The 14,057-nt window shown below is 37.8% G+C and overlaps 1 protein-coding gene and 1 long non-coding RNA gene across 2 annotated transcripts in view; one reads left to right on the forward strand and one right to left on the reverse strand.

Annotated features, from left to right (window-relative positions):
• Window positions 1-5,521, forward strand: LOC116652943. Its single transcript, XR_004306178.1, has 2 exons — window positions 1-3,864; window positions 3,903-5,521. It is a non-coding gene; the product is annotated as an uncharacterized LOC116652943 (long non-coding RNA).
• RNMT (RNA guanine-7 methyltransferase) overlaps window positions 4,712-14,057 on the reverse strand; it is a 14,145-nt gene continuing 4,799 nt past the window's right edge. Inside the window, 7 exon segments of the mRNA XM_015855149.2 lie at window positions 4,712-6,179; window positions 8,020-8,053; window positions 9,083-9,184; window positions 10,753-10,870; window positions 11,848-12,012; window positions 12,605-12,786; window positions 13,279-13,394. Of these exon segments, the coding sequence (XP_015710635.1) occupies window positions 6,142-6,179; window positions 8,020-8,053; window positions 9,083-9,184; window positions 10,753-10,870; window positions 11,848-12,012; window positions 12,605-12,786; window positions 13,279-13,394 (755 nt within the window). The 3' untranslated portion in view covers window positions 4,712-6,141.

Consider the following 14,057-nt stretch of genomic DNA (forward strand, 5'->3'; position numbering starts at 1 on the left):
AAATAGTAAGGCAACTTTTTTGAGAACCAGCTTTAATAAAATGCAGAAAAGGCAACATCTTCCATCTCAGTGGCATTCATGCACCATCAGAAAACCTATAACCAAACAAAAACTTATTTATCAAGTTAGCTTTGTTCTGTCTTACACCTGCTTTCTAAATAACAAAAACATCCAAGGCAGTACATAAATCTATGACAGTGATGGTATCTTGTAAGAAAGGCTAAGGGAAAGCCATTTCACCAGCACATCTGTGTTAAATTCTACACACTGAAGCTGGAAAAAAAACCCTATTTTAACAGTATTTAGTTCAGCACAAGATATTTATAATGTCATCAGTGCTAGGATTCAGATTTCAGATATTTTTCTTTAAATCTCAACTGAGGATTCTTGTTCAAGAACTTTTAACTTCTGTCTCCATGTCTTTGGCACCCAAATGACCTGATTTTTGTGTAATTCTGAAAAATCAGGACACTTATTTGCATTTATGTGTAACAATGAAGATATTTCCTCACTTTCTTACAGCTTACATTACATTTCCTTACTTTCTTACAGAGGCTCCCATCTGTAGCAGACAGCAAACAGTGGGGACTGACATTGCAAGACATCTGGTAAACCTGCTTAATTTTAGACAAGCCATTTCTCCCCATGGAAGCATTATTACTATAGCAATAAATGGCTTGCAAAAGCGGATTCATCATCAGATCCTGATTACTCTGCAGATGTTCTAAATGTATTGCTACCTAGCTTAGTGTTTCCCAAATTAACGGTTTTCAAAGTCTTTACAAACAGTTTAGCAATCAGAAGACAGCGCATAATTACTCTTTTTAATAAAAATGTATATTAGAAGAGAGAGTGCTTTATTAAATAAAATGTGACTCAAAAGAAAAACACTACTAGTCAAAGGACTGAGGTGTTCATTAAACTATTCAAACACTGTAACAGGAGTACATGTGAGATCTGCAGCAAAGAGAGTTTTTAAGCCAATCAAGTAGATTCCACAAGGCAGCAAGCCACCTTAAGCACTTGATTAAAACTTACATACAAAACACAGCACATGCTTCAGTGCTTGCAGCAATTTTTATCACACTACTCTGTAATTCACAAAAACAAACTCAAAATACAGTGTTGATACAACAGTAATTGACAATAGCATGATACACTTCCTGCACAAATACAGTGTTTAGTATCATCACTTTTTTCACAGAATCATAGAACCAAATGATGGGTTTGGGTTGGAAGGGACCTCAAAGCCCAGCCAGCCCCAACCTCATGCCATGGGCAGGGCTGCCCTCCACCAGCTCAGCTGCTCAGGGCCCCATCCAACCAGGTCTTGAACACCTCCAGAAATGGGGCACCACAGCTTCTCTGGGCAGCTGTTTCAGCACCTCACCACTCTTATGTAGGGTTGTAGAATATCCTAAAACCCATAAGGAACCATAACCTATATTAAAACTGCTAAAATAACTTCATTACCATATAACAGCTGCAGGACATAGAAATAACTGCTTCTCTGAAAAGTGGAGACAGAAGAAAAAGATGCTCGGGCCAATAGCCACTGGCAGCCTGATTTTTTTAATAAGACTTCCATCCTTACCTCAACAAACATCTTCCATGAGCATCAAATCCTTCATAAATAGAAAGTGCTGATGTTTGGCTTTCTGTCAATACAACACTGTATATACAGAACACTGCAGTCTTGAACATACTAAGCAATTAGTTAAAACAGGATTTTCATATGCCCACTTTACAGAGATTTTCTCAAGGCTAAGGAAGCAAAAACATTCTTCAGTAATGCTGGCTCTCTACACAGACTGAGCAAGTGGTTTCCAGCTTCTTGACTGTCATGATGGATTGCATGACTGGAGTGTTGCAATGGAGGAATACAGGCCCTTGAGGAAGGATGAGCCACAAAGATGAGGTGAGGTAGAAAAGTTGTCAATTGTGTAAAAGCACAGCTGTAATGCACGAAGCTCTGCCTTAGGGCGGACAGTGAGCCAACTGAGAGCTTATGGGCAAAGATTTAAGAGCAGACAAGTATGATGGACATAACCGTGGGTGTTTGCTAGAGGCTATTTGACAACAAAGAACAAGAGGATAAATCTTTCTACGGGTGCCTAGAAGCAGTTTCACATTCACAGGCCTTGGTCCTCAAGTGGGACTTCAACCACCCTGATATCTGAGGGTCAAACACAGCAGGGCAAGAGCTAAAGAAGATTCCCGGAGAGTACTAATAACTTCCTGGCCCAAGTGATAGAAAAACCAAAGAGAAATGCTCCACTGAACCAAGGAGGGGCTGAACGTGAAGATTAAAAGCAGCCTTGGCTGCATTGTTCATGTGATGGCTGAGTTCAGGATCCTGAGAGCAAGAAGGAAGATGAAAAGCAAGGTCACAATGCTGGACTTCAGGAGAGCAGACTCTGGCTTCTTCAAAGACCTGCTTGGAAGAGTTCTGTGGGATAAGATCCTGGAAAAAAGACAGGCCCTTGAAAGCAAGTTTGATATTTGAGGATCACTTTCCCACAAACCACAAAAAGTGGTCTATCCTAACAAGTGGGAAGTCAGGAGAAATGTCAAGAAGCCTGCATAGATGAGCAATTTGTTTCTTGCAAAACTCAAACACAAAAAGGATACATACAAACAGTGGAAACAGGAACAGGTAACCAACAGAAATACAGATGCTGTTCTTGCTGAGGGTTCAACCCTCTTGCTGAGGGTTGATCCGAAAGTTGTTGTGCTCGTTCCCCTTAACAATCCTGTACCACACTCTCCCATTCACCCCCTCGTCTGCATCCGTGGCTTTCACCTGCACGATGCTGCTGGCGGCTGGGATGTCCTCAGGAACACTGGCTTCATAGCTGCTCTGAAGGAAGATGGGCCGGTTATCATTGACATCCAGGACAGTGACATAGACAGTGGCAGTTCCAGTGCGGCGGTTCTGGAGGAGATGCATTTAGAATGGCCAAAATTCCAACTTGAATTGAATCTGGCCAAGGTCATCAGACACTGAGAAGAGTTTCTGTAGGTACCTAAGTCACAAAAGCAAGAGTAGGGAAAACATGGATGCACTGTTGAATGGTATGAGGGACACAGTGACAGAAGACAGGAAAAATGCTGAGAAATTGAATGCCACTTTTGCCTCACTGTTTATGAGTAAGATTGTCTTTCACAAACCTTAGGTCCCAAAGAACAGGAGTAAAACTGGAACAAGAAAGAAACATGTAACCTGATAGAAAAGGATCCGCTCAGGGAATATGTAAACAAATAAGACTAATGAAGTCTATACATCCTGATGAGATGCACCTGTGAGTGCTGAGGGAGCTGTCCCGTGTCACTGCTAGGCCACTCTTGATAATCCTTTAATGATCATTTTAACTAGGAGAGGCGCCCACAGACTAGTAAAATCCAGTGTCATTCCCATCAAGGCCAGCCAGCTCTACCTCAATCACTGGAAAGGTAATGGAGCACCTAATCCTGGAAAACAATTCCAGCACACAAAGGATAAGAAAATGGTCAGTAGAGATTTACCAAAAGGAAGTTAAGCTTGACAAATTTGATTAACCATGAAATGACTGGCCTGGTGGATGAGGGGAGCATAGTGGATATTGCCTACCTAGAGTTCAGGAAGACCTTTGACACTGTCTCTCCTAAGATCCTCGTAGAAAAGGCTGGCAAAGTACAGTCAGGTCATGAAGATAAGGAGGTGGACAAAAAACTAGTGGTGCAAAGCCTAGTTGGGAGCCAGTAACTAGTAGTCTACTGAAATGGTGAATACTGGGACCAATCCTGTTCAACATCTTCATTAGTGATCTACATGGGGTACAGTACAACCTCAGCAAGTTTGCTAATAACACAGAACTGAGAGGAGTGACAAATACAAGAGAGGATTCTGGAGCTATTCAGAGGGAAGCTCAACAAGCTGGAGAAATGGGCTAATAGGGACCTCATATAATAAAGTTCTTCTACTGGGCAAAGAACAACGACAGGAACAGTACATGCTGTGGGCCACCCAGCTGGAAGGCAGACTTGCAGAAAAAGAACTAGGGGTTCTGGTGGACTCCAAATGAACACAAGTCAAGGGGGAAGCATGCCCTTGTGGCATGTGTGGCTAATGCGGAAGGTGTGACTGGTGGCATATGGCACAAACTGAAACACAGGAGGTGCCATCTAAACAAACACACCTTTACTATGGGAGTGACCATGCAATGGCACAGGTTTCCTGCTTGGAGGGGAGAAAGGTTAGTAGAGACTTCCAGAGGTGCTCCTCCATATCTCAACCATTCCATAATTTTCCTTTCCAGTATGATGAAATTAGCTTAAAAGGAGGAAAACACTCCACTGTATTTCTCCCCTTTTTATTATTCTAATTTCTTCCAAAAAATAGCATAACTATGTACTTTCAAATGAAACTCAATATAAGAAATCTAACAAAAGAGCTTTGATGCACAAGAAATTCAGTGAAACATTTCAGCACTTCTTAAGTGTTGGCACATTTCAGGTAGTTTCTTAAGTACTATTTCTAGTAAAAAAACTAAAAAAAACTTTAAAAATTGACTAGAACTCATGACTGTGATAGTACTGATTTGGTGAAGGTTATATATAATTGTCTAGAGAATTAAAAAATAAATAAAAATTAAGAGTCAGAAGAGGGTGTATGACTTAACTACAGAGAAAAGGCTCTACGACTATAAACGCAAATAATCTGAAAGTTTGATAGCATTGTTCTTTCTTAGGTTTATTACAGGTTTGCAAAAATACTTGTGCACCATCAACACTATCATTTAATCTGTATGTAAACTAGAATAGTCAACAGCATCAAAAAGCATCTCTTAGCTCAAGAAAGGAGAGAAAAATACTGAAGTACTAACCCTCATCTTCTCACTAGTGGGTAGCTACTGGCATGATGAAGGAGGAGTAAACACCATGCCAGAAAACCCCAACCCAGCTCCAAGAGAGTGGAAGACAGCAGGACAGAAGTTAGGTATCATTCTGCCTATCAACAGCATCAGTTTATATTCCAAAACAAAATATTTGGCTCCCATTTTGGAATTATTTCCTACATCTAATGGTGTGTGTGCACATACGAAACCATCCCTACCAGAGTGAACTTCCAGTACCCTCAACTGTTATACAGGTTCCCTTTTTCGTTCATGATCACGTTCTTAATGCTTTAAGGACTGTAGTGAAATCCCCATCACCACTAAGAGCTAATTCTTCTGCCAAACCTATTTGGAATTGTATGAAACAAGCAAGACACATCCTAAGATCTGTCTAGTAAGTTTCAAAGAGACATTAAAGCTACAAAAAAGTCAGGACAGGCTTTAATATAATAGAAAATGTTCAGTAATTTAAGCTCAGCAGCTGTTATTGATTATTGTATAGTCATACTTGGAAAAATGATGGAAAGATTTTTAAAAGTTCAGAAAATCAGTTCTTCTAGAGCAGCTTTGTACAGAACAAACTTGTTTAATCTTGGAAGCACCATGAAGTGACACTACATATCAGCAAGCAAAAAAAAAAAAAACAAAAACAACAACCAAAAACATCATTAAACTTTACCACATAAACTACATCATGAATATCACTAAGGTAGATTTACACTGCAGGCTGGAGCACAGCACGGGAAGTACTCAAACTGACTTGGGTTTTGTCTGTCACTTAGCTCTGCATGCAATGTAGACATACCCTATATGTCTCAATCTATCACATTATGAACTAACTGAACTATTACAATATTTAGGCCCTCATTCTGCATCACCGAAGTTAACTGTTAACAGCCATTTTCCGTCAGCTTCAGAAAGTGCAGCATCAGGCTGATAAGCACAAACATAAGACTAACAAAACATCTTTTTCTAACATAAAGTTGTCAAAGTTAAAACGTAAGTTTTGAGAGCATTCAGATTGCTTACAAATGCTTAAAAAGACTGGTTCAGAATCTTTCTTATATATACACACACAAGTCCATCTGTCACAGACAGGCAATGTAACTCAGAATCGTGAGCTTGCTCTCGGTTTTGGTAGTGTCCTGCACGCTTTGGATAATTAAAAAATAAAAATAAAAAAATAGTTGCCACAATGGATTTCTGACTGCTCCAACTTGCACATGGATATGATCTCTTCTTGCTGAGTCCAGTATGTGAAGTTTCACAGCTGCTTCTCAAAGGCAAATACCAAGTAAATACCTAGAAAAGATAATTGAGCGTTTCAAGTTTGAGCTTTAATCCCCAGCTCATGTAAATGTTCAAGATTTAAGCTGGTTTATATTCTGCCCAAACAAGCTATTAACATACTGCTGATACTATAAGAACTGTCGTAGTGTCCCAACAGGTAACCCTAGCAATCGATTGCAGCATGGCTTAAAACATCAAGTCAGAGCTTAGATTGTGCACAGAAGCAAATACTTTAAGTACAGCTGATATTGTTGATGCAACAGCAACTTCAGTTAATGATACTACTGAAATGTGAGTGCTGCTTAAATCACTCAACCATTTTACACATAATTAACATCCCCTGGTGCATAAAACATCACATGCAACTAAGTTTTATAATTTCTTTCTACAGGCAGTGATGACAGTTAGGGGTCAAATGATCACCCTCACTTTCAATTAAAAGTTGAATATATCCATAGTACAAAATTCAATTTTCCTCTTGTAAATATTTTGTTGTCTGTGATATTTTAAAAATGCCAGATGGTATTTTCTCAGCTGCAGAACAGTGCAATCTCAGAAACGGACAAGTCCACAGCACCAAATGAAAGTACTTATTTGGACACTTAATCAATGCCAGCTATTCCCGAAGTTCTTATGCTTCATACCAGACAGATATGTTATAGCACTGTGAGTTCAAAAATAAATGGACTTCCACTTAAACTCCAAATCTGTTTTAACAGATGCCTTGGTACACTGGAAATCTTTCAAGACAAGCCTATTCTGTATTCCTCAGCAATAATGCAAACAAAAATAATGAGCAAGCTGTGCTTATGTTCTGAACCAGAGTTTCAGATGATTCCAAACCTCTCTGAGGAATAAATAAACTAGAACTCTGGAGATACGGTCATCACTGAACCTCTAGAGGCATAAAAACTCTCTCAAATAAATATGTAGATTACAGAATACTTTTACACTGCTTCAATTAATGTTTACCTTATGAATCACACCACTGGTAATTTTTAAAAGCAAACACCTTAAGATTTTTTCCACTCATTAATTAATTTGCCTTTTTGTTTGTTTTTTAATGACTAATACAACAAATACAATGGTCTGCAAAAATGCAATTATTGGTTGGCTATGTTTATACATCAGTTATTAACAGTCTCCCTGGAAACAATTATTACCCTTAGAAATTGCTATTATATGTAAATATTTCATAATCTTTTTCAATATTTCGATATTGATAAAAAAATCCACAGCAAATGTTTTCCTTGAAACATTCTTACATATCTTAAAGCATAATTAATAATATTGTATCCTTTTCTGCATGAGGAACTGACTTCTCCCTTTATAAATCATCCAAACACCTTTTCACCATCCATGCTTTAATTGCTTCTTTCTGAAACATATTAACCACTACAGGCTAAAAGCAAAGTTCAAGTCAGTCTTCCAAACCAGAGCTGTTGGATTTTTTTAAATGAATGTATGTTCCAAAGGTTTTCCAATTTATTTTCCAGTTGTCTGGTAATGGTATAACATCCAAGTATACGTAAGTGTCATATCTGAAGAATTATTTTGCTGGTAATGGAAGATTTCCACTAGCATCCTCTTTTCATGTACTAAGAAAAGCTTCCCCAAGGTGTTTTTTGGCCCAACAGTCCACATGCTAGAAGGTACTTTCATAAAGCAAAACTTCAACCTATTTTATGCATTCCCCTCAATCAATTTCTTGCTATGTCTGCACTACCTAATTTATATACAGGCATTTAAATAACACATCCATTTAAAATTTATGTTTTCTTCCATAACTGACTTTGATTTGCTTTCCACAGTAGTCACTCAGTTAACATCAAGTTCTCAAAACAATACTTACTTGTTGCTTCCCATTCAGATTTACTCAGTGTTCCCTAGAAGAGGATAAAAATAAAAACCCAAAAATATGAGGAAACGATTAAACAACGTATTTAACTCAGAGTAATCAATCTTTCACAGACAAACTTCTAACCATTCACATTAGATGGCTTTTCAGGCACTAGATGAGCATTACTGTGGATCACAGATAAATACAACTCCGCTGACTAGGATGATGGGGAACTGGGATAGCCTAGATAATGGGAAACACTTATATAACACAGGTATAGCAGAAAGGGACACCTCAGTGCCTCTACAATACAGTGTGACCCAATTGCTTGCTGGTTGAAGTTGCCCAGCACTCATGTAGAAGCCAAGGAGAGGCCCTATGCCAAAGAACTGCCACATTCCCCAGGAATATTACCAGCCTCCACCTCCCACTGCACCACAAAAGCACTATTTGCAGACCAACTCCCAAGCCAGTTCATATGTTGTACAAAACAAAAAATCTGCCAGCAGACTTCTCATCCTGTCTTTCAGACAAAAGCATGATAGAGGTGGAAACAGAAAGCTGATACCATTTACCAATTAAGAAGTATGAGGGAAGAAGGAACAAGATGTTTTTGTGCCTTCATTTGGGGCATTATTTAATCAATACACACCTTACCAACCAATGCTGATCAAACAATTCATCTTCTAAAAATCATTATTAAAAAAAAAGACTTGTTTAGGTAACATAGCACATACACTCTTTCTTACATTTATTCCCAGTCAACAGCTATTGGCCAACTGTTAAAGCAGCATCAGTCAATAGAGATCTTTGGTCTGACTCAGCCATTCTCGTGCCCATGAGCTTTGTTTCTTATAAGTGGCAACTTTCTTTTTGTAATTTTTGGACTTCAGATGCTGAGAGAAGGCTTCTTCTCCCGTTCAATGTGGGACTTTTATATATATAGTAAAAGAAGTACATATTTAGAACATGAGTAGAAGATTCACACCAATTTCACAGCAGTTGAAACAAAGAATGTACGAAACATCTACAAGTTTACAGCCTTGATTGAGACACGAGGTGAGAGACTATTTACCAATGGTAACTTTGCCTTGCCATCTTTAATAAACTCCTTTGCATGCTCATAATCATCAGGTTTATCAGAGGCAAGTCTGGAATCACCAAACGTAGAATATGGCTGCAGAAAACAGAAAAAAACAAGAAAAAAATATTAATTTGTTGTATGATACACTATTCATATCAGGCAAGGGTCTACAACAATATGGCCCAAAATGGAGGTCATTAATTACTAAAATATCTTACATTTACATCCTTCCATTAAAGCACCTGTCTGAACAGGTCCAAAACTTGCCTGCTCTCCCAGAAAATCTAAAACTCAGGATTTATAAATTAACTTTTATCCATTGCATGTCTGAAAAAGGGTAGACAGAATAAGCAATAAAAGTTCATTATGAACACACACTAGATATATACTCCTTCAGAACAGGAACTGATGGAGTTGACAGTCCTGATCAGACTACTGAAAATAAAGTAACTGTAAGACTTCAAATGGAATGCTTAAACTGCCTGAAAAATACACAGGAGCTATAACCACAATTATACACCTGTTTCTGCAGAACTAGGATATACCTATTAGGGATACCTATTACTGCAAAGCAGCCTATAATTAACAGTGTTGTCTTCAGTTGGACATAGCCACTAATTGAAGACAACTCTCACTTTTCTAAGATGCTGATATATAAGATGGTCTGTTGCCACGTTACTGGCAGTATGAACACCATCTGCTTTAGAGTCAACAAAGGCAGTGAAATCTACTTACAGCCCACACGACTAAGCTTAATATGTTACCGCATACTCAACTAGATAGCTTTATGCTGAAAAAATTTGACATTTGGTGGGAAGAGGGAAAGCACAGGAAACCATGACTAAGGCCAAAGCCTCATAAATGACATTAAAAAGTTCCTCATAAGCTGCTACCCTCATCCAGTATAACAATTTGAGGATAAAAAGCAAGGACACTGGACAAAAATATAAACTCAGTTACAGTTAAGTTTCTTTCATTTTTCTTTCTATAAACAAAGCCTTCCTTTTCTTCCTACGAAGATTAGTTTCTGATTTTCAATCAGTACTTCTTGCACAAAGGCATAACTTTCAGCTTTGCTGCTGAAGATATGTATTACAGTTCTTATGGTGTGATAACAGGCCTTGTGGTTTTGTGCACAATTACAGAAACCAGCATGCCTGGTCAAGTAACACCAGTAACCACGTGCTTCTCCTTACTACTGAATAAAAATGAAAACTTGCTTCAAAATTAAAATTTCACCTACAAAACTGAACTGCTCAATCAGCTGTAGACATAAAGGTCTGAGAAGAAGGCAGGAGCACTGGAGGCACATTCCCCTGCAGCCCATAGAGAAGACCAAGGTGAAGCGTGCTGCTCCCTGGAAGACCACTGAGAACTAAATCACCCTTTGCTGCAGGCACAGGAGCAGATGCCATAGGATTCCACACCACAAAAGGTGGATAATCCACGAAGGAAGCTGCAGTCCATGTAGGAGAGGTGCCAATGCTGGAGAAGTTAGGTTTCCCTAACCCTTTTCAGCCACAGGAGTTCAGTACTTTTATTGGTGGTCCTTGCTTAAATTGCATAATGTTTGTAACAGGAATTTCAGTTATTTCACACATAATTAACAAGATACAAAGTACTATTTGGAAAACAAAAGAAAATAGTAACTCCACATTTACCTCCAAGGCCTGCATTCTTCTTAGCAGCATCTTATGCTCCTCGTTCTTGATTTTTTCTTCATAAAATTCCCGAAATGTCATTTTGTAAACAAGCTTCATACCATGCTTCTTTGCCATTCTGTCAAAATAATTGTAATATAACAATAAATTTATTGTAGCTTTATTTTCAAAGGAATCATTTTAAGCCACGGTGACATCTCATGGTATTCACTGGGATCACAGCCTTTCTAGAACTCATCATTTAGTAAACTAATTTGGATGAAAATATCTGCATTATCATCATAAAGTGTACTTTTTTTCTCTTTTAATTAAACAAAAATCTATACAGGAGTCATCATAAATATCTCAACAGAGAAACAACTCCAGGACTCAAGTCAGTTATCAACATCTGCCACATCAGCTATTATGTACATATTAAGGAATCCTCTTTATTATTTATATTATAAATATATATAATATTTAGTGCCTTACATCTCAATCATATGTTTACAGTGTTGTTATACAACACTGAAGCTACAGGCATTAGCAACTAATACTAAAACCTTTCATAGAGAAGTGTGTGAAAATATACAGATTTTAAGAGAAAGCTCAACTTTGCTTTATGTTCATATTGAGTTTGAATGGCAGAGAAAAAAAAAAAAAGCCAATGTGGAAATATTTGTCAGTATCTCAGAAGAAGACAGACCAGCAAAGGCCAATCTGAACTTATGCAGTGGTAGCAGCAAAATGTATGCTCACAGAAAAAGACATAGAAGAAGGAAAAAATCTAAGAGCATTCAAACAAAGGTTGGAAAAGACAAGCAAGATCAGACACAACAGGTACAGAAATCCCTATATAAGACCTAGGATAAGTCTTTGCAGCCATTGACCAGAGCACCTTCAGTTGAGAGCAACAGAAAAAAGGTTAGATTACAGTCTAGGACAGAAATCCAAGAAAACTCTTCATTTACAGTGACAACAAAAAACAAAGAACTGAAAAACATAAGAAAGACAAAACAAGATTCTCTGCAACCATTTGCAGAAATACACGAGCTATATAAATTCTTACTTTGTTTTGCTGCTTTCATTAGATAATGAATTCAAAACTCAACTTACTCCTCCAGTAACGGAAAATAAACCAAGAACTCCGGGACATCAACAACTTCTTCTAAGTGGAAATCGTATTTGCAGCCAAACAAAGGATATTCTCCCTTCTTCTCAAATTTTACATTGTATACATCATTCCCAAATGAATTTGTTTCTGAAGCTTCAAGTCGTTTTCTATAAAATGAGATAAACAGTAACGGACTTATTTTTAATTTTATGGAGAAAACAATGCACAAGAGACCTCCAAACCTGTTTTTCCCCAGTATCGCCTTGTTCAGTATTTTCTGTACTTTCCCACATCCCGAATTCAATAAAGCAATGAAAATGAAATGAAATGAAGAGGTGTACTATATTCTAAAAGTTTATCATTCCTCTACAGTGTACCCAGGGCCATACAGATCTAGAAAAATCTTTAGCCCAGGCACAGTCTACAGGCTCAAAGCATGTTTATTGGTATTATTACAGTAAAACCTGACAGCTACTGTCCAGGCTGTAGCTATTTTGTCATTATTTAAGTCGCTACCAAAGGTTTATGTAGGAAGATCCATACTGCCTCCAGAAGAGCCATGGGTAACAGAGACCGGAATCGGTACAAATTTACCTGTCTAAGTTAACCAGAGATTTTCCTGACTAGAATCCAAAACTGTCGCAAACATTTCAGTTTTGTTTGCACAAGTGTATCAGAGCAATGTAAGAACAACTATGACTTGACAATACTTCACAGACTTTTGCCAGATTAATAGGCTAAAAAAAAAAAAGCACTTACACAAGCTCGAAGCTATTTGGAGTTGTGCCAATGAAATAACCTCCAGGAGAGAGGTTCCCACAGGCATTTTTAAGCATCATGTCAGCCTGCTCATATGTCTCAAATGAGTAATGGTAAACAAACTGACAGCTGCAAATGTCAAAGCGTGTGTCTGGATCACTGTATTTGGAAGACAGAAGATCCTGAAATTAAAAAGAAGGGAAAAAAAAACCTTATGACAAAAGCTACACAAACAAGCATGATTCATTTAAGTCTTCTAGCAAGATATACTACTCCCATAATTCTTTCAAGTCACTTAATATCTATGCCTTCACAAGTTCAACCAAAAAAAGATTTAAAAAAAAAATGTATGAGGAAGAAAAATCTCACTGATAACACAAAACTTGTTAACATGATAAAAGAATTACATCCTAAAATTCTCCTCATGTCATCAAGTAACTACATCACTGCATCTGAAAAGCCACAGTTCCTTAGAAATTTCCAGCCATAATTTACTGCTTAGGGTTTCACAACCATTCACAGTTTGGACAGCAACAATTGGTTCTCCCAGTAGTACAACAATCTGATTTAAAAAATATAAATAACACCCGGGCACTACAGCACTACCATCACTTTCTATGCTGGCTGAACAAAAGAATGTTAAATCTCCTACGTATTATAATCCAAATCTGTACCTTGGTACTATCTGCTTGTATAAATTCTGCATCAAAAATACGTTCGTTATAGCGACATCGAGCTTTCATGTCTTCATATCGCTGCTTGCACTGCTGCACAGAAATATCAGCAATATCTGTAGAGATTGTTAAAAATAAATAAATAGATGTGTTAAATAATAAATTTAATAAATAATAAATGAATAATAAATAGAAAACTAGAATGATTACTGGAACACTGCAGTCATAAATCCAAAAAATAAAGCTGATCTCCAGTTATACTCTGATGTGTTATGCCCAGCCTGTAGAGAAAATTTCATTTGCAGGTAGCATTTCAAATTACAACTTCTGTTCATTTTCTGTCTTCAATGCTAACAAAAGTTGTAGCATTGTAGAAGATTTTAAAAGGGGACAGACTCATTAGCAGGGTCTGTGGTGACATAACAAGGGGAAATGGCTCCAAGCTCAAAGTGGATCAATTTAGGTTATTTATAAGGAAAAAGTCTCTTGCAGTGAGAGTGGTGAGGCACTGCAACAGGTTGCCCAGAGATGCGGTTGATGCCCTATCCCTGTAGACTTTCAAGGTGAGGCTGGATCAGATTCTCAAGAAAGGAACTGCATGAAATTGTGGTATGTGTTAAATTTGAAACTAAGCAGTGCTCCCTCTGACTGATTATACCTGGAATGCTTTTTGAGAGAAGGGAAGATATCAACTTTCCAATACTTAGGCAAACTATTGAAAAATTATTTCATCAGCTTTCAGCTCTTCCCCTTTTTGAGTCTGACTACAATACCCAAGA

Source organism: Coturnix japonica, chromosome 2, assembly GCF_001577835.2.
Source record: "Coturnix japonica isolate 7356 chromosome 2, Coturnix japonica 2.1, whole genome shotgun sequence".
Classification (NCBI taxonomy): Eukaryota; Metazoa; Chordata; class Aves; order Galliformes; family Phasianidae; genus Coturnix; species Coturnix japonica.